The 21,788-nt window shown below is 39.1% G+C and overlaps 1 protein-coding gene across 1 annotated transcript; it reads left to right on the top strand.

Moving 5' to 3' along the window:
* The first annotated feature begins 17,496 nt into the window (after positions 1–17,496).
* Positions 17,497–21,560, top strand: RIPPLY2 (ripply transcriptional repressor 2). The gene is made up of 3 exons (XM_046676255.1): positions 17,497–17,838; positions 18,150–18,214; positions 21,413–21,560. Exons 1-3 carry the CDS (start codon positions 17,497–17,499, stop codon positions 21,558–21,560), a joined length of 555 nt encoding a protein of 184 aa, XP_046532211.1.
* The last annotated feature ends 228 nt before the right edge of the window (positions 21,561–21,788 follow it).

The following is a 21,788-nucleotide window of genomic DNA, read 5'->3' as shown; positions in this document are numbered from 1 at the left end:
GAAGCCAAGGCTGCAAAAGTGCTAAGGCTGAGAGGACGTGAGGCAGGGACCAACAGGTGTCTGACACACAGCCCCCTTCCTGAGAGCGTCCTTCTCTCCCATTTCTCAGAAGATAAAAGCCAGAGGTACAGATCTGTCCTCTGCCTGACCTTAGCTCATCTCACCGGTGGGTGGACGACTCTGAGAGGCAGGCTGTACACAACTCAGAAGGTCCCGGCAGGATTAAGTCCAGTTTCCCACAGTTGTGAGCAATTCGATGACATCTTTAGTATCTTCTTGTAGCGGCAAGCACATCCCCAGACTGTGAATCCTCAGAGAGCACAGTAAGGATGGGGGCTCCTGAAAGACTAGTCTTACCCAGTGGTGGCCTCAGCAGCGACATTCTGACCAGGTTGACAGTTTATAATCTCTGCTTCCTGCGTCAGTCCCTCTGAGTTTCTTTGTTCTTGTCATCCCTTCATTTGAATTTCAGCATCCTTTTGGGTCTATGAACCCCTGTTATCCTTCCAATAAATTCCTTTTTCCTTACGTTAGCTACAGTGAGACTGACAGAACAATCAGTGAACGAGACGGAGGACCAGGTGGGGAGTGGGCTGGGTGGAGAAGTAACACCATCACCCTCCCCAACAGTCAGGTTTGAACTCATCACGTGACTCTCCATCAATCTGTGTAATGAACTACTGGATTCAACATCCAGTGTGTATTATGTATATCATAGGTACATACAAATATTACATATATTATTGCATCTTTTTAAGTAGAATTAAATTGTCTATAGAAACCAGCTCTGGTATAATTTTGCTAGAATTAACATTCATTAAGAAAAAAAAATCCCTCTAATTTTGCCTCAGCAGCTTATCAGTACTAGTGTTATCAGAATAAGAGTCTACATTTCTGATTTTATACTGACTTAGAGATTATTCTTGGTTCTGCTTCAATCCAACTTCCCTTTACTGATATAACTAAAGAGATATCTGGAAGTGTGGATTGAATACATGCATTTATCTCAGTTCTCTCCTAAAATCCTACTCAAATGATGGTAAAGGGACAAAACAAGGCATCATGCTCCAGGGCAAAGAGAAGAGGAGTGAAAGGAGGTCTAGTCCTGGAAGCCTGGGTCTGGAGAAAGCTGACACCTCACCCAGCAGTGGGAGAAGGCCACACCCAGGAAGAGCTGACTGTGCTGCAGAACCCTGGGAAGCCTCAAGAATCCAGGTGCCACGTACCTTGGAAGATGAGAATGTGGGGAGATGCTGAAAACAGAAAATCAGTTGAAAGGCTGTATTTGCAGCAGTTAGACTCCCCCTCCCCGGCACAGGCACCAGCCAACACCCCCCACCCCGAACCTGACAGCTGAAGACAGAAAGGTCAACCCTGACAAGTTCTGGATCTGAGGACAACACACAGATGAGGTGTGGGTGAGGCACTGTAGTGAAATGATGGGGATTAGATGTCCCTATTACAAGGGAGCTTTTACACTCTAAAAACCTTAGATAGACTGTAAATAATCAATTGCCATATAAGTTCCAAAATTTTTAATATCTAGTTGTCTATTTTAACATAACCTTTCTTAGCTATCACTGACAAATGTAACTTCAGGCCCTCCTAGGACCATGGCCTGCCTTGCTCTGGATAATCCTCTGCTCTGGGAACAGAATGAATCCATGACCTCAAACCCCAGTCCAGGAGAGGAACCCTGTTCTCCATAGACCAACCATCCAGATACTGTGCATTCCAGTGAGCACTTCCAGCGTCCAGCCCTGACCATCGATTCTTTCTAACACAGTGGTTATAGAGCACAGTCTCTGGGGTCAAGTTGCCTGGGTTCAACCTTTACCTCTGCCAGGTACCTGCTAAGTGATCATAGACCAGTTACATCTCTTCTCAGTGCCTCAGTTTCTTATTCTATCTAAAATAAAATTTTAAAATCCTTCCAAATCTTTGACAGTTATAATATGCCTAGGACTTACTTCAGTTTTCTACAAAAAGTGACCCATCAAAATTACATTGTGCTCAAAGACAGAATTTCAAGAACTTTGTATTATTGACTGTATATTGTGTCCATCAAAGTTCGCATGTTGAAACCCGAACCCTCAGTGTGATGGTGTTGGGAGGTGGGCTCTTTGGGAGGTAATTAGGTCACGAGGGTGGAGCCCTCAGGAAAGGAATTAGTGCCCTTGTCAAAGACCCCAGAGAGCTCTCTGGCCCTTTCTTCCATGTGTGGATACAAGAAGATAGCAGTCTGTAACCTGGAAGAAGGTCCTCACCATACTGGCACCTTGGTTTTGGACTTCTAGCCTCCAGAACTGTGAGAAATGAATTTCTGTTGTTTATAAGCCAGTCTATGGTAATTTGTTATAGAAGTCTGAACTGACTAAGACACTTCATTTACAAAACCAAAGATTGCCTTATTCTTTTCCATGCCCACAGACTTAAATATCAAACAGATTTTTGAATGATAGAGTACCTGGACTTTTTTTTTAATCAAAGTAATATGATCTAGAATTCCAACTAATGCATGTAGAAGAATTGATGAAGCTATAAAGTCATCATTTTGAAACCATCATCATAGTAATTGATTGAGTCAAGAATCATCGATAGAGGCTAAAACTAGTGGTGAAAAACTACTTGGTGAGAAACAGGGTGTTTATATAGATTCAAAGTATCTCACCATAACTACTTAGTAATTACAAAGGGAAAATAACTTCACAGTGGAGAAACCTGGCAGACACTATCTTAAAGCAAGTGATTAATGATACTATTACCAATATTGGGACAAAGCCACATTATGTACCACCTATTAAAATGCCTTGAAAAAGATAAAATATTACTGCTGAATTATTACTCCCAAATTTGCATAACCTGAATTAATCATAAGGTAAACATCAGATACACTCAAACTGTGGAAACATTTTACAAAACAACTGGTCAGTGCTCTTAAGAAATGCTCAGGCCATGAAAGACAGAGAACGGCTGAGGGGCTGTCATAAATTAAAGGGGATCAAAGAGACACACAACTAAATTCAGTGCATGATCCTGGATTGGATCCCGGGCCAGCAAGAGAAAAAGGGTATAAAAGGCATTATTGGGACAACTGGTGACATTTGAATGGTGACTGGGGATTAGATCATAGTCATTGTATCAATGTAGAACTTCCTGATTTTGTTAATTGTGCTATGGTTATGAAAGAAAGTGCTCTTGATTTTCAGAGATAGATTCAGAAGTATTTAGAGGTAAAGGGATATGAGGTCTTCAACTTACTCTCAAATAATTGAGAAAAAATATATATAGAGAGAGACAGATAGAACAATAAACCAAGTGGGGCAAAATGTTTAGCAATTGGTGAACATGGGTAAAGGGCATATAGGAAACCTTACATCCTTTTCACAAGTTTGAAATGATACAATATTAAAAGTTATAAAAAATAAATATACCATGGCCCAAAGCGTGCCTCCTGGATATAATCTTCTCCAGGTGGTATCTGACGATTAAGGGTGATCCCATTAGACCAATTTATCCTATCATCTCACCTTTCCAAACTTAGACAAAACTTGCTTTCAAACCACCCTCAGTGCTGCGATTAAAGGCAGGAGAGCTCCAGACTTCCAGAGCCCACCGAACCTGTAAGCATGGAGGGAATCAACTACTTTATCAATTATTCCTCTGATAAAATTTCTTGCAGGTAGTTTTCAGTGGTGCCTGCTGTAGAACAGTGTGGCTGACTCTGCTAGTTGTCACTTCAATATTCAGTCTTCCTTGGTACCAAACTCCCTGATTTTTGGTAGGGATACAGTTGCTCACAATAAAGGCTATATTTCCCAGCTTTCTTTGCAGCTAGGTGTGGTTATGTGGCTAAATTCTGACAAAAGAGATTAAACAGGAAACTTATATGGCAACTCCTAAGACACTTCTTTAAAAGACATCAGTCACAGGCCCTTTTACCCTTCTTCTTTATCTCTTCTACCATTATATTACCTGGAGTGTAGATGTGATGCCTGGATCCCCAGCAGCTATCTTGAGCAACAAACACAAGGTCTATACCCTGTGGATGGTGGAAGAGACAGACAGAAGGAAACTGAGTGGGTCCCTGATTAAAAAGAACTGTCATACAAACCCTGGAGTGTCTACCTGGTAGACCATTTTATATGAGAGAAAAATAAGCTTTCTTTTTAAGTCACTACTAACTTGAGTTTTTAATATGTATCACAAAACAAAGGGTATTTTAAAAAAATATGGGACTAAGGTCTGACTTAGATTCAGTTTCTATGAAGTTTTCAGGAGATGGTTCACTCCATGAGGTGGGCCTCATCAATGTGTCTCTCTAGAGCCTAGCAGAGCCTTCATGTAGTTTCAGTTGATGAATATTTTCAGAATGAATGAAGATTCTTTTTAAAAAGCAACTCCAAAATGTTGCTTACAACAACATTAGAAATTCATCCTAATCTGGAATTGTTTGTCTTACAATTTGCTTCAAAGATCACATTAAATACATTTCTTTCCCTATATACCTTTTTTTTTTTTGAGGAGGAGGTTTAGCCCTGAGCTAACATCTGCCGCCAATCCTCCTCTTTTTTGCTGAGGAAGACTGGCCATGAGCTAACATCCATGCCCATCTTCCTCCACTTTATATGTGGGATGCCTACCACAGCATGGATTGCCAAGCGGTGCCAAGTCCACACCCGGGATCCAAACCGGCATACCCCGGGCCACCGAAGCAGAACGTGTGCACTTAATCGCTGCGCCACTGGGCCAGCCCCCCTATATACCTTTGATCAAAAGAAACATAATCCTTTTCTGGTCTTGCAGCTTGTTAAAATTATAGAAAGAATTTTATGATTTTACTGTTTGCTTCCATGGTATTCTTCATTAATGGATCATAAAGTAAAGCAAATCAGGCAGTACAGGCTGAGTTATACCACAGGAACAACTCCAAAATCTCACTAGTTTAAAACTACAAAGGTTTACTTCTGATCAAGAGGGGTCCCTGTCCCATATCTTCCTTATTCAGGCTGACGGAATCTCCTCCATCCAGACGATGGGGGAAACGAACATGACAAATTTGTCCATTGATTCTTAAGGCTTCCATTCAGAAATGAGACACATCACTTCTACTCATATATCCTTGGCTAAAGAAGTCACATGCCCACACCTGACTTCAAGGGGCAGGCAGGAAGTGCTCCCTGCTACATACCCAGGATGAGCACCCCAGTATTACTGGAGAACATTAATAACTACCAGATATAGCATTTCACAATTAATTCTGAGCTCATCTCTTCTTATTTCAGTCTTCTCTTGAATATGCTTTCAGTAATTTTCAAAGATAAGAGAGATTCGGTTGGTTAATAGAATGAGCCAACTACATATGTTATGATTATGGAGAGTGAAATTTTCCTGAGAAGATAAAGGATTGGATCTAACGCTTCTAATCTGCTAGTGTTTGCTTGTGCCTACCTAATGATGAAAACCAAAACAACATGGCGTCTCAAAGTCTTGTCAGTGTAGTCTAACTATGCTACCTCAAATCAGTGGTCCACTAAGTGTGCAGGACTCCTGGGGAAGCTCTGGAATTCAGTTAAGGGGTCCACAAAATGCTTCCTTTTCCAAACACATCAGTTTGAGACTGGATTTTCTCCACGGACTTTAACCAAAACAACATATTGCAACAGACTGAATACAGAGCAGATGTGAGCATCCAATCCTCTTCTATAAAGCCAGACATTAAAGAGATTTGAGAAGGAAATGAGTCCTGGGAAATACAGTTTCTTTAAATTCAAATACATATTTTATGTTAATATGCAATGGGTAGTTGTTATTTAATGGAATTAATAAGTATATATAATTTAAAATTTTGTTTTAATTTTTAATATGGTGAATATTGATAGATATCATCTACATAAGCCAAAGATCTTTGGGAGCCCTCAATAATTTTTGACTTAGCTTTTTGTTTTGAAATAATTATCCCTTAATACTTTTTAAGAGTTTAAAGGGGTCTTGAGACTAAAAGGTTTGAGAACCACTGTTTTAGACAATACTCTGCTTGGTAAATTTCAATTTGAGTTTTCAAAGCATTTTCTCTACAATGAAGATTTTTAAAGATTAATGAGATAATGATAATAATTTGTATTTACCTATGCAAGGAACATGGCATTGAGAAAACTCATCCCATTCTTGGGAAAAGTACTTTGACCTACTGATATTGAAATACCCAGTCAACGTCATACTTGGATTTCAAAAGAGTATGTTTAGTTAATCTATTGAATGCTACCTGGGAATAGAACTAGACACTGAGTGAATATATATACAGTTGCAAATAACTAAAACTTACCTAAAAGAGGCTAAAATTAAAATAAGAAAATTCATGTTCTCATATAAGAAGTCCAGATATTAGATGTTTTTACAGATGGCTATTTGATAGGCTCATCAGCATCACAATGTTCTAGGATCTTTCCATCCTTCCAACCTGCTAGTTTCAGGATCTTGGCTCATTTAAGCTTTCATCAGCCCCAGATGCTGATATCAAAAGTAAAGACAAGACCAAGAGGTAGAACATGGAGGAGTGGTGTGTCTCCTCCCATGTTTTTCTTTTAAGCAGCAAGAAGGACTTTTACCAGAAGCACCCTGACATCCTTTTCAAATATCATTGGTCAGAATTGGATCCCATGACTGCTCAAACCAACCACTGGCAAGCGGAACGAGCTTATCAGGATTGGCTTAGACCAATCATAATTCTCTCTTTGTGGGTTAGGAAGGAACTAGCTTTTCCAAAAGCACTTGACTTCTTCATATCTGCACAAAATTCGGGTTCACTTAGTAAGAATGAGAGGAGGTGGGGAATAGATAGGTGATAAGTAACCAGTAGGTTTCTGCACAATTATGACAACTGAAATGTCTCATTGTAGTAACTACGACTATTATGAGATAATGGATAAAATTCAGAGAAGTTTTATAAAGATCACACTTGCCTGTTTTCTTTCTTTCAATTAATTAGTAGTCATCGAGAGCCTAATGAATGCCTGGCAGCATTAAAGATGTACAAAGTCTCGTTTTCTTAAATCTTCACTGATAGTTCGTTCTTAACCTGTAGTCTTCTATAAACCCCCATATATACGTCATTCAATAATAATGAAAAGTCAGTCCCACTCAACCTCATCTACTGCATTTTTGTTTTATTACTTAAATTATCATGAACATGTTGTTGACATATCACAGTATCACACCTTTTAAAATTAATACTTTTAGTTAAAATTTGGCTCCCCATTAAATGGGGAGTCATTTACAAATTTAAAGAATATAAATTTCATTCTATAGTCCAAGAAATTCTCTAATCTAAGTAATTAATAAAAGTCAGAAGCAAATACAGAAAAATACTATTCAGTGTGTCTCTCTTTCTCTGGAACAACCCACACACCAGCTGTCTGGTTTCCCGATAATCGTAGGAGACAACCAGGGCAGGTAGATATTTTCTGCTGTGATTTTGTATGGTCTGGCTACAGCACGAATGATTTACAGATCACTTAGGAAACAGTCCTCTGTCATTTTTCCTTTAAGTCTCAGCTTAAATGTCATCTCTTCAGAGGCCTTCTCTGACCACCCTGTTTACGAGTCCTCCTCCAATTATGAAATCACTCTTCTAATTCTGTCCACAGTACTCTTGCAAATCTGTAATGGCCTCCTTCATGTATTTGTTTATCTTCTGTTTCCCATCTAGAATATAAGCACTATGAGAACTGGCAAACATGTTGGTCTTATCCTATACTGTATCCTCAAAGCTTAATACAGTGCCTGGCACAGAGTGCCTAATCAATAAATATTTAATTGAATCTAGTTTTCTTTTCTGAATTATCTCTCTATTTTATGTTGTATTATGAAAGCAAAATTTAAAACTAAATCTTGGTATTTATCATATTTTGGCTGTTGATATTTAATAATTATAAGATATTAAAATTGTATAGTTAATGGACATTTAATAGAAGGTGTTAGAAGCATAAAATATAGTTTTATAATGGGAGAGATCAATCTCTTTTTATGTCAGATACATTTTTTATACATTGTATTTTTATTTATATAATTTATTAGGTATGACAAGTTACCCTATTTGGGGCTAACTCAGAGGTTTAGAAATGTCTAGAAGGGAAGCTATCAAGAACTCACAATAGTTTATTTGTCCAAATCTAAACTTTTGCAAATATTTTTTATCTTCAATATACTTTGAAGTGGAACTACGTCTCATGAACTCTCATTGTGGTTTTAATAATATACATCCAATTGTAACTATAACATAAAGCATAGACTATTTTAGGACATTAAATATTATACTTTAAATTTGTTATTAACCCAAGTAAGAAAGTCACGTGAGGGGTACAATGAAATCTGGCTGTTTTCAATGGAGATATTCCCATGTATGAGTGTGATTAGCACAGACTTGCTAAATCTCTCTCTGAGCCATCTGTGAGCACCTTCTTGGTTTAAAACAACACATGCCAGCTCTGCTCAGTTCTAAGTCTGTTTTTACCACAGCTGTTATCTTTATCTTCAACCTGGGAAGATTCGCAAATGCCTGAAGCTTGGAATTGCCATCTTTCACTAATAATCTGACCCTCAAACTGAAAAAAGACTTCAATTAAATCAACTATCTCAAATGAGATTTTATTGGCATAAAGTGTTGACCACAGAAGTTCCAATCTAATTGTAAGGATGAAAAGAGTAGTTCAGCTTACTGGTCGATTTAGAACACATTCATGTGTTTAGCTTTCTAATAACACAAAATAAAATTCTTAGTCACTTGAATCCTCCTGCTTGCTCTTTGGTTCGATCTCAAGCATGAGTGATGCAAATGCTCATTTTATAATGGCCTCAGTGTGAGGTCCTGGGTTCTGGCAAATCAACAATAGCAGAGACTTTACTGACAATGACCTGACAGATAGTTTGTTACTGTACTCGATGGTTTGGAGGCCTAGGTCGTTACTGCAGACTCAAAGCAACCTTTTCTAAAGAACTTGCTCTCATTACCAGGAATCAGAACATCCACATGGAGCCTTAGGGAGACTACACTGCAGTAAAACTACCTAGAACTGCCCAGAGCCCAGTGTGAATTCAATGTATTCCTTAAAACAAATTCTAAAGTTACAGTAGACATTATAAAAATCCCTTTTTCTACCAAAGATGCATGTTTTAAAAAACCTGCAAATCAAAAACTTCTAAAATCAGCTTGATTCTGACTGTAGTGTTTAGTTTTTCAAGCCTAGACTGAGTATGGTTAGGAACCAATCCTTTAATGTCATAGTTAAAGTTTTTATATTGAGCTATACTTTGCTCACCATAAAACTCACCTATTTTAACTGCACAAGTTAATGACGTTTAGTAAATTACAGAGTTGTGCAACCATCACCACAACCCAATTTTAGAACATTTCCATCACTCCAAAAAGATCCTTCATACATATTATGTTTAGGGATTTCTACTGGATTTTTCACAACTTTTCTGCATGAAAGCATAATTATATAATTGGAATAAAATACTAAAAATGCTAATAAATTTGACCCTGTTGGCAGACTCAAATGAATAATTTTTCTAGAATGGAGCACATTTTGTATGTACAATCCTTTAAAAAAGAGTCTAGCTAATTAGGCATATAGTACAGTTTTCCTTAAATAATATTCACAAAATCATAGATAAAAGGGGATGTGTACGAGCTAAGACTGGCCCTGCTTTTGTACAAGCAAAACTGGCATTATTCAGAAGGCACATGGTGGGAATAGCAGCTGTGAGTCATTATATTCCCCTCATCCCTTCACACTTCTGTTTCTCACCTCCAGTCTCTAAGTGGAGAATAAGTCATACCCTAGTTGAGATCATCCTGTCCATCGAAAAGAGTGGGGTAGCATCAGGTCACAATCAGAACAGGAATCTAGTTCAAGCTCTAATTTTTATTTTCATTGGTTATTACTTTCCAAACAATAGAAAAGCACACATTCATTGTTTTTATGTGGTCTTGATCTTTTCCATCCTTCCTCCTCAGGGACTATTGCCTAGCATCCTTTCTCCAGGGTACACTTCCTTTCTATTATCTTATAGTAATGCAGAAATCCAAAGATTTTTTTTTAAAAAAACATGCTAGGTACACACATATCATGCATAAGGCAAATTTATAATATTTTCTTTTAGTAAAATATAAAAGTTAGTAGATTAGATTTCTGTTAGAATGTAAGCTCCATGAAGGTAGGGAGTTTGGTCTGCTTTGTTCACTGGCATCTCCCAAGCTCCTAGAACAGTCCCTGGCACATAGTAGTTATTCAAGAAATACCTGTTGAATGAATAAAATTTTTAATATTCTTAATCTTAACAGATTTATGCAGATTATGCAAATCTATGCAGATTTGTCTACCTCATTGATGTGTTGTGAGAAGTGTGTTGATATGTTACATACAGCACATATTATAGGGGCCGGCCCTGTGGCCGAGTGGTTAAGTTCACACACTCCGCTCCAGCAGCCCAGGGTTTTGCCAGTTTGGATTCTTGGCACGGACATGGCACCGCTCATCAGGTCATGTTCAGGTGGCATCCCAGATAGCACAACTAGAATATGCAACTATGTACTGAGGGAGCTTTGGGGAGAAGAAGAAGAAGAAGAAGGAAAAAAAGCACATATTATAGAAATAGACGGATTCCTAGAAACATGAAACTTACCAAGACTGAATCCTGAAGAAACAGAAAATCTGAACAGACTGATTTATAGTAAGGAGATTGAATCAGTAATCAAAAGCCTCCCAAAAAACAAAAATCCAGGACCAGATGGCTTCACTGGTGAATTCTACCAGACATTTAAAGAAAAATTAATACCAATTCTTCTCAAATTCTTCCAAAAAAATAGAAGAGGAGAAAATGCTTCCAAACTCATTTAATGAGGCCAGCATTATCCTGATACCAAAAACAAACAAGGACACTACAAGAAAAAGAAAATTATAGGCCAATATTCCTGATGAACATAGATGCAAAAATCCTCAACAAAACACTAGCAAACTGAATTCAACAATACATTAAAAGGATCATATACCACAATCAAGTGGGATTTATTTCAGACATGCAAGTTTGGTTCAAGATCCACAAATTAATCAATGTGATACACCACATTAACAGAATGAAGAATAAAAATCATATGATCATCTCAACAGATGCAGAAAAAGCATTTGACAAAATTAAACATTAATTTATAATAAAAACTCTCAACAAAGTGAGTATAAAGGAAATATACCTCAACATAATAAAGGCCACGTATGACAAGCCCACAGCTAACATCATACTCAACAGTGAAAAGCTTAAAATTTTTCCTCTAAGATCAGGAACAAGACAAGAGTGCCCACTCTCACCACTTTTATTCAACACAGTATTGGAAGTCCTAGCCAGAGCAATTACGCAAGAAGAAGAAATAAAATGCATCCAAGTCAGAAACGAAGAAGTAAAATTGTATCTATTTGTAGACGACATAATATGATATATAGAAGACTCTAAAAGACTCCACAAAAAATCTGTTGGAAATAATAAATGAATTCAGTAAAGTTGCAGGATACATAATTAATATACAAAATCATTTGCATTTGTATACACTAATAACGAACTACCAGAAAGAGAAATTAAGAAAACAATCCCATTTACAATTGCATCAAAAAGAATAAAATACCTAGGAATAAATGTAATCAAGGAAGTGAAAGACACTGAAAACCATAAGACATAACTAAAAGGTATTCTGTGCTCATGCATTGGAAGAATTACTTGCTAAAATGTCCATACTATCCAAAGTAATCTAAAAATTCAGTGCAATCTTTATCAAAATTCCAACGGCATTTCTCAGAGAAATACAACAAACAATCCTAAAATTTGTATGGAACCACAAAAGACTCCAAGGAGCCAAAGCAACCTTGAGAAAGAAGAACAAAGCTGGAGGCATCACATTCCCTGATTCAAAACTATATTACAAAGCTATGGTAATTAAAATAGTACGGTATAATCATTAAAACAGATACATAGACCAATAGAACAGAAGAGAGAGCCCAGAAACAAACCCACGCATATACAGTCAATTAATTTAAAACAAAGGAGCCAAGAGTATACAAAGGGGAAAGGACAGCCCCTTCAATAAATGGTGCTGGGAAAACTGGAAAACCACGTGCAAAAAAACGAAACTGGACCAGTATCTTACACCATACACAAAAATCAACTCAAAATTGGTTAAAGACTTGAATATAAAACCTGAAACCATAAAACTCCTAGAAGAATACAATGGCAGTCAACTCCTGACATCGGTCTTCAAAATGATTTTTGGGCTTGACACCAAAATCACAGGCAACAAAAGCAAAAATAAACAAGTGGGACTACATCCAACTAAAAAGCTTCTGCACAGCAAAGGAAACCATCAACATAACAAAAAGGCAACCTACTGAATGGGAGAAATTATTTTCAAATCATATTTCTCATAAGGAGTTAATATTCAAAATATAGAACGAAATCATATAACTCAATAGTGAAAACCAAACAATCCAATTAAAAAATGGGCAGAGGTTCTGAATGGACATTTTTCCAAAGAAGACATACAGATGGCCAACAGGCACAGGAAAAGGTGCTCAACACCACCAATCATCAGGGAAACGCAAATGAAAACCACAATGAGATATCATCTCACACCTGTTAGAATGGCTATTATCAAAAAGACAGGAAATAAATATTGACGAGGACGTAGAGAAAAGGGACCCTCATGCATTGTTAATGTGAATGTAAATTGGCACAGGCACTACTGAAAACAGTATGGAGGTTCCTCAAAAATTAGAACTACCATATGATTCAGCAATTTCACTTCTGGGTATTTGTCCAAAAGAAATGAAAACAGGATATCGAAGAGATGTCTGCATTCCCATGTCCATTGCAGCATTATTTATAATAGCCAAGACATTGAAGCAACATAAGTGTCCATCAATGGATGAATGAATAAAGAAGATGTGGTATATATATATACAATGGAATATTACTCAGCCATAAAAAGAAGGAAATCCTGCCATTTGTGACAACATGGATGGACCTTGAGGGCATTAGGCTAAATGAAGTAAGTCAGAGAAAGACAAATACTGTATGATCTCACTTACATGCGGAATCTAAAACAAACCCCACCAAACTCATAGAAACAGAGAACAGAATGGTGGCTGCTAGAGAGAGGCAGGGGTAGGGGGTGGACAAAAATGGGTGAAGATGGTCAAAGGATGCAAACTTCCACTTACAAAACTAAGTCCTATGGATGAAATGACCACAGTTAATAATACTGTATTGTATATTTGAAAGTTGCTAAGAGAGGTCATAAAAGTTCTCATCACAAGAAAAAAATTTGTAACTATATGTGGTGATAGATATTAACTAGACTTATTGTGGTAATCATTTTACAATATATACATGTATCGAATCATTATATTGTACACCTGAAACTAATATAATGTTATATGTCAATTATGTCTCAATTTTAAAAAACACATATTTTAAATGCACTAGTGGGACTCATAGAAGTCCAAAAAAAATTTAAAATGTAACAAGAATCAGTTATATTGGCATTGGCCACACTGGAAATCAGCTTCAACACCATAAATAGGTGGTATAAGAGGAATAAACGTATAAACAGAAGATTTAGAATCTTCTAACTCTAATAATCCATATTTCTATTTCTCAGTTTACTTAAATTTGGTCACGTATAAATCCCTCCATATTTTTATTAATTGGTTCTCCTTTTTTTCTTTCTAGTAATGCATTCTTTTTTCACAATATTACGACAATTGACATTCTCTCAGATTTGTCTTATCATCACATTACACCTCTCCTTCCCCACACCAGATCTACTCACCTTGATTAAATTTGTCTCTTGGGTGTTCCCAGACCTAGATTACAGTCCTTACTGATACATACTTGCTAGCTACAAGAAAATCCTCCTCAGTACTATTGATCTCATTTCTTCTTTCCTCCTAGGGGACCATGAGCCATCATCCAGTCCCTTCTCTCTAGAGGCTTCTATTCTCCTGCCTCCTCCCTTCACCTTACAAACATTCTCTTGTCTCTTGCACCCTAAAAACAAAACTCCTCTACTGACCCAGCACTCCCTCTCTCTCTCTTTTCTCCTCTCAAAAGAGAAGCCTCATCTCACTGTTTTTATGTCTTCACCTCTACACCTCAACTTACTGTAAAAAAGTTTCCATCTCCATACATTCAAGATGTTGTTTTAAAGTCACTTATAACCCCTTAATTCCCAAATTCAATTAACACATGTCCTTACCTTGTTTGACTCCTTGGTGGCACTTAAAGCCTTGAACCTTTCTTTCCTTGTTGACATTCTTTTGTCCCATGATTCCACCACACCTGCTCCACAAATGCACCTTCTACTACCTTTCCCGTTCCTTTACAGTGACATCTTTTTTTTGCATACCCTCTCACTTTCCTATCAAATGTTGCTCTCCAGGGCTCTGTCCTTGGTCCTGTACTGAAGCCACAAATTTCTCTGGGAAAACCAATCAATTCCTATTGTTTTAGTTACCACTTCTTTTCTATGACTCCTATGCTTAAATATTCAGCCCTAAACTCTCTACTGCAGTCCAGATCTTACATCTCTGGCTGTCCCCTGGATATCTTCTCTACCTACTCGTTACTAAGCCCTATAAAATCTATTAGATCTCTTCTGCATTCCTTTCTTTGGAGTGACTGTATTTTACACGCAAAAAGGAAATTTAACTGAATATTCAGTAGCCAGAAGGGCAGACCGTGGTACTCTTATATGCTGTTTATTTCTGTTTCTTCTCTTTCTAGACACATGGTGGAATTGTATTTCACCACTCCTTTGAATTTAGGTGCGCTATATGACTTGTTTTGCCCAATGAAATGTATTGAAGGTGATGTGTGTTACTTCTAGGCAGAAACCTTTGAAAACTGGCATACACATAATTTTCTTCCCTTCTTCCTGCTATGACAAATGGCAACATTGCAGAGGAAAGAGGCTCCATCAGCTTGTATCCTTATGTGAAGATGATGTGGAACAGATCTCCCACCAACCAAAAATGGACTTACAGCTTGAGTGAAAAATAAATGTCTATGATTTTAAGCCAGTGAGATTTTGAAGTTATCTGTTATTGCCATATAGCACAGCCCAACCTTACCAATTCAAGATCCAAAATCAAAGTCATTATTTTTTTCCCTGCACACTATTAACAGAATCAAACAACATAAAAGCATCTCATCTGCTCTCCCTCCTATATTCCCTATTTTCTTTGTTTTTGTTTGAGCCATCACCATCCACCCACTTAACCAGTCTAGAAACCTGGGAGCACATCTAGACTCCACTCTCATGTCTCATTTATGATTCAGGCACTTCTGTAGATTCTATTTCCTAAGTATCCCTAAAATATATTCTTTCATTTCCATCCTTAGTGTACAGCTTCTCACTGTCTGTTGCCGGAACTATTGCAGTGACTTTGTAAATGATCTCCTTGTTTCCACTGTCAGCCTTCCCTAAATCTGTCTTCCAGATGGCTGTGACAGTGATTTTTATAAGACGCAGACTTGGACCATTCTACTCTCCTGCTTAGAATCTTTCACCAGTGCTTACAGAAAAAGCCAAAATGCTTCGTCATGGCGTATTAGGCTCTTAACAGTCCAAGCACTGTCTATCTCCTCAGCCACATCTCCGATCCAGCAACACCTAACACCTAGAAGGATTCCTTCTTCTCCTTCCACTCCCGCACCACAGCCACACAGACTATGCTTTTTCTTGACTGATCCTTCTAGAGATTCCAATTTAGGTTTCATTTACTCTAAGAAGGCTTTCCTGGTTGTCCCAAACAGAGTTATCAATTCCGTCCCTTGTGCCACTTCTCTGCTTAAAATGTTCTTTTGTTACTGAATACGGCACTTTTTAAAAACCCTTGCTTTGTGACAGCGATAGATAGCAATGACTGTAATCCTCCTGAGGGCATGGGAATATCTTATTCACCACTACATCTGGCAAGCACAGCACAGGGCCTGTTACAGACACTTCAAAAACACTTCAGTTTATGGAACTGAAATGATAACCTATTTCATCAGGTAGCTTAACATCTGTTAAGGCTTATATTTTTTAAATAGTTTAAAATGTGTTGAGAGCTTACTACATGTTAGGCACTGTAGCAAGCATTCTCTAAGTTTTATTTCATTTAGTCTAACAATAATCCTAGGCATTGAGACATGCATTAGGTACCTATTGTTACCGATTTCATTACCTGAAGCCAACCATATCTCACCTTCCTGTCAGGTAGACCATTATAGGCCCTCAGGTATCAATTAGATGGATTATTTTCCTCTGCAGGACTTGGATGAATAGCAGAGACACTATAGTTTACAGGCAAGGTTTGCAACTTTTCAGAGGAAGTTCAGCTCTATTATTTAAAACATTTTGAAAAAAATTATGACTGTATACATCATCTTTCCTTTGAAACACAACACTTTTTGTCAAGTTTAATGGACCTCTGTAGTAAGTGAGGGGTAACTTAAATAAGAGAAACGGGCACAGAGGTTGACTAACTTGTCACATATAACTTTTCAAGATGTCATTATCATTCTACAAATACTCTGCCCTCACAAGAAAATTTTCTAATTATCAGTGAGTGACAAAATGCCACGTAGTGACAGAACTGTATGATGAAACTCAAGACTCACCTTCTGGGAGCACTGAGTAGGTGTTGCGGAAATTTACAAAGATATGAGAAGATAATATAGAACTATATTCCCAAATCACATGACTTCAGTCTCTGGCCTCTTGGCCGGGGCGTTGTCTTTTACAATTCACCTCTTATGAATTTTTTTTATTTTCAAATAATAATCGGCAGATGTATGAACCTAGACTGTCAATACATCAAAAAACAAAACAAAACCAAACCCGATATTCCTTTCATAAGGAGTCCATTCATTCACCCATCTTGTGACAGAAAGAGGAATTAAGGCCATTCCTTTTAATTTACTCTGCATCCCAGCTTTTAGAATATGGGATGCAGAATCAGTTGTATTTGCCAAAGGCCAAAATACCGTGAGACTTGGGCGAGTCAAGCAATTACTGCCACTTGGCCTTTTTGCAGAAATACACAAAACGTGTAGAATCGCTTGATTTTATCCCCTCCTAGCTCTTCACTTGGAAATTGGCTGCTCGGGCGAATGTTGTTTTTCCCCGCAGCCATGTGTCGAAGAGCGATTAACACTCGCTCGACAAAACTGGTCCCCGAGCCATTTGGGAGTTACACGCGTTCACACCCGGGATTCAGCCCGGTGCGCCTTCACGCGCAGCCTTTTTGTTTACGCGGCTCGCAGGGCCGAGAGGGGCGGAGAGGGAGCGACCCTCTAAATCTGCAGCAGGCCGCGGGGGCTATATAAGCTCGGGTCTCCGGCCGGTGGGTGGAACGGGCCAGGCCTGCGGTGAGCGGGCAGCGCCTTCGCCGGGCCCGCCGCGCCATGGAGACCGCCGAGCGCTCGGGGCGCGGAGCCGGCGAGGGCGCGCGGCGCCGCCGCCTGCTGCCCGCGGACCCGGCGGCCTCCGGGTACCGCGCCCCGGCCCCGCCCCGCGCGCCCCCCGCAGCCCTCCCGCCCGCACCTCCCCGGCTCCTCCCCGCCGCTCTCCGCCCCCACAGCCCCCGGGCCCCGCTCGGCTGCCGGCGTGCTCGCGGGTCCGCGCTCACGTCTCCTCTGCGCGCCTTGTGTTCCCCACCCCGCAGATCCGCAGGCTTCTGGAGACCGTGGGTTGACGCCCGAGCCGAGGAGGAGGAGGAGGAGGCGCCGTACCACGCCGCCGAGGCGGTGAGTGAGCCGCGCGGGGCTGGCTGAGCGCCGAGGGCGCAGATGCCCGACGGGGCTGGGGACGCCGGGCCCGAGGGAGACGCGCGCCCGGCCTGCCCCTCGCTTAAGATCGCGCCTGCCGGTGGCCCTGTCGGTGCTCATGCGGCGAGTGTGTCCTCCAGAGCAGCTGGGACGTACGGATCGGACCGAGAGCGAGGCTGCTGAGAGCCCAGGGGTCGCATTCCCTGCGGGCTCGAGGGACGCTGGGTCGCGCGCGTTTCCAGTTTCTAGAAGGTGAGTGATAACTGCGATTCATCTCCTTACGCCCCCAGATGCCAGGTAGCCCCGGAATGCCAGAAGCCTCAGGAAAGCTTTTCCGATACAGGCACCCAGTCAGGTGAGTGACAGGCCTCACCGAAGGTCTCCTGCTCCTCCAGCCCAGGGAAGAGCCGGGGGTATCACACAGCCCAGCTCAGCGGCTAGTCCTGCGGTTTTTCTCTCTTGGAAAAATCTATCTTCAAGGTGACTTTATCCTTCCTGTCCCGGAGGTCCTTTAGTCATCGAATTGAAAACTATAGGAGCTCACGCTGTCACCTAAAGGAACTGTTAATTGGTGCATACTCCGTAAACACTTAAAGAATATGTTATAAAGAGGGAAGGTGGAGGGCTTAGTAAAAGTGAAACCGTTACGTCTTGTACCTGCGAAACAGGTTTTTAAATTTTTATTTAATGCCAAATGGTCCGAAGGAAATTGACTTCACGCCAGGCAGAGCGTGTATATTCTTATCCTCTTGCAAACCAGAAGGAGGATGGTGTTCACAGTTGTAGTTTTACAACAAATCAAACAAATCCACCTTGACATGTAAGAGAAAATGGAAATGTGATGAAAATCCCAAAGATTGCTAAGGATCGTAAAAAGGGATCGAAAGTTATTTGACCTAACAATGAGGAGCTAGTTTACTCTTCCTAGCCACAGGAAATCTGCTTTTCTGTAGGATTCTTTGTAGCTAATATTCAGGTGAAAGGTTAATTTTGCAGTGTGCCTCCTTCTGAGAGCTGTTAAAGAGCTATATGATATTTGTAAAATGCATATGTGTTTATAAATAGCACACAGTAGTCAATACATGTTGATTCATTTCCTGCAGTGTGCTAGCACTGAGGAAGGACACAGGAAAAAAATAATCACAGCCCATGACAGGTGTTGAAATAGAATTTTGCTTGGTCAGTTTTACAAGTACCTACAGGGCATGAAGTACCTAACTCTGCCAGAGGGAATGGGGAAGAGTCAGGGAGGTGTGTATCATAGGTTGTGGTTACCTGGCTGAGTCTTGAAGTTAGCCAGATGGACGGTAGGTGGGAGAGGTGGGAGCAGAAGAAATAGCATAGGGAAAAGAAATAGCCCGTCGTGGAGCAGCGTGGCTCCTTCTGGGAGCATTAAGGAACTGGAATTTGGGTGTGCGAAGTTGTGGTCATTCCAGCAGGGAAGCCAGAGGCCAGGTCTTGTACACCCTGGTACAGAGTTTTGTCCTGATCCTGTATGTGAAGCTGGGAACCCATGGACTTTATTCTGTAGGTGGTATTGGTGGTTACTTAAAGGATTTTAACCAGAAGAGTGGTGTGATCAGATTTATGTTTGAGAAAAATCACTAAGGAAATAGTATATAGGCTTAGTTGGAACACTGAAAGTGAAATTGGAAGTTGTTACCATTGTTCAGGCAAGAATGATAAAGAGCCATTCTAAGATACTGGAAGTGGGGGTGAGACCGGTGAATTTGAGGAATACTTAGATGGCAAAATGGATTAGGCTTATGATGTATTGGATATGGTAGATGAAGAAGAGGTAAAAAAAAAAACCCAGAATGGCTCCGAAGTTTGTGGCTGATGACCAGGTGAATGTTGTACTAACAGAATGGAAATTAGTGCTAAAACAGCAAGATAATGAGTGCAATTTTCCATTTATGGTGTTTAATGTGCCTGTCAGGCATCCAAGTAGAGATGTCCATTAGAGAGCTGCATATATAGATCAGAGGCCCAGCGTCAAGATATTAAGTAGAAATACAGACTTGGCAGCTTTTGGTAAATGAACAGTGGGGGAATTCATGGAAGTGGGTCGGGTCTTCCTGGGGTATCAGAGGGGAGAGATGATCACTGTTGATAAAACCATGGGGGAAGGCCAACATCTCACTTGTATAAGAGATAGGGAGCTCCATAAAGGAGACCGAGAAGAATCACTCAGAACAGGGGGCGTTTCAGGAAAGTGTGGAGTCCATGGAAGGAAATGGTCAGGGAGAAATTCTGGGCTGGGTGTGATAGAACTGAACAACGTTCTTTGGGTTTGGCAGTTCCAGTTACACATTAAAAAATAATTAATTTCCTATATAAACAATTCCTTTCTTTTCTGAGTTACTGTAGCGCTATATTTCTACTTCTCTTGTTTTATTTTTATTCATTTCTATTTTGAGTAGTACTGTGTGTTTCTGGTTCTTTTTATTCAATTGTCAACTTCTTGAGGGTAGGGAACATGATTTCTTTACCTTTGAATTATTAATTATGTTTGGCACAAGAGATCACTAAAATATTGAATGAATTACTGATGGTTACTTATTTAGGCACCAAAATTATAATTTTTTTACCATTTTGCTAAAAACATAAAATACATTGCTTGTTTTTTTGCCTTTTAAAATGGAATATACTGAACATAATGTAGCTTGTCTTTGTTAGAATCACTCTATTACATGGGTACATGGGGCTATTTACACTAAAATGACCACACTGTAGTTGGTGATTCAGCCTTATCCCTCCTCTTTTCTTTTCTTTGGATGAAAAATAATAGGAGACCAGATGGCCAGATTAATATTTGTCAGAAATTTGAAAGTCTGAGGTAATCATGTTTATATGCAAATTGTTTGTATAAAACGGTATCATTTTCGGTATGTCCATATGGTGTTCCCAAATTTAGTTGGACAGGGAAAGAGGAGGCTGATGGGATCAAAGTTGGGATCAGAGGTAACCTTTCTCTACCTCAAGTTGTGAGTGCATAGACAACTTTTAAAAATACTGCTTTTTGTACTTTTCTAAACTTACCTTGGTTACATCATAATTAAGAGCTAAATCTGTGAATTCTAATCAAGGTGATTGCTGCCTTTGTGTAAGGTGCATAAAATATTGTCATCTTTATAAAGTTGGTATTGTTAAAATTTTTAATGTTGTGGTGGGACTCATTTTTTCCCCAAAAGGATTAGGAAATTGGAAGACAAACTTTCTTCTGCATTTTCTAAGAATAAATATATCCATAATGCCTGAAGTAAGCCAAATGTGATCTTATGTCCACACAAGACATAAGTTTAGTGTGAATTTGATCTACTTTACAGCTTGGGTAAAGATTTAAAATAGTCTACCAGTTATTGATACTTTGGCAAGTAGACTCCATGAAAACTGTGGTAGTATCATTTTTAAACTCTCTCTCTTAAGGCTGTATCTAAATGCGTAAATCAATTGTTAAATATATGGAGCTCTTGAAATTTGAACATTTCATGAGTATAAGGATTCTGAATGTGAAAAAAATAAAGCATATTATGTTGTCTGCCTCTTTCAGACTATTTTGGCCAAAGTCAAAGTGTTATGATTACTTATATCAAGAAGCAGAAGCTCTTCTGAAAAATTTTCCAATTCAAGCCACAATTTCATTTTATGAAGATTCTGATAGTGAAGATGAAATTGAGGAGCTGATCTGTGAAAATTAATCTGACTAGTTACTTTTGATGATATTAAAAACTTATAGGATTTAAATTTGTGTACAAATGTATCATAATCCTTTTAAACTAATTTATTTGTATATAAATTATTAATAAAATGAAATCTTTTGTAATTATTATGATAGTTTGGCCTTTATTTGTCCCTACACTATAGTTCAATGTTGGAATTTAAAAATAGGTGCCATTTACAAATGCCTTGATTGTATTGAATTTTGA

The sequence above is a fragment of the Equus quagga genome, chromosome 11, assembly GCF_021613505.1.
Source record: "Equus quagga isolate Etosha38 chromosome 11, UCLA_HA_Equagga_1.0, whole genome shotgun sequence".
Classification (NCBI taxonomy): Eukaryota; Metazoa; Chordata; class Mammalia; order Perissodactyla; family Equidae; genus Equus; species Equus quagga.
The sequence above is the reverse complement of the archived record's forward strand: the minus strand, read 5'-3'. Positions and strand labels throughout refer to the sequence as shown.

Bases quoted from the DNA above. Each gene is read 5' to 3' on its own strand.
- RIPPLY2 (XM_046676255.1), top strand. From the start codon at position 17,497: ATGGAGACCGCCGAGCGCTCGGGGCGCGGAGCCGGCGAGGGCGCGCGG. The intron at 17,839-18,149 runs GTGAGTGAGCCG...TTACGCCCCCAG, and splicing joins CGTACCACGCCGCCGAGGCG to ATGCCAGGTAGCCCCGGAAT. The intron at 18,215-21,412 runs GTGAGTGACAGG...TGCCTCTTTCAG, and splicing joins CGATACAGGCACCCAGTCAG to ACTATTTTGGCCAAAGTCAA.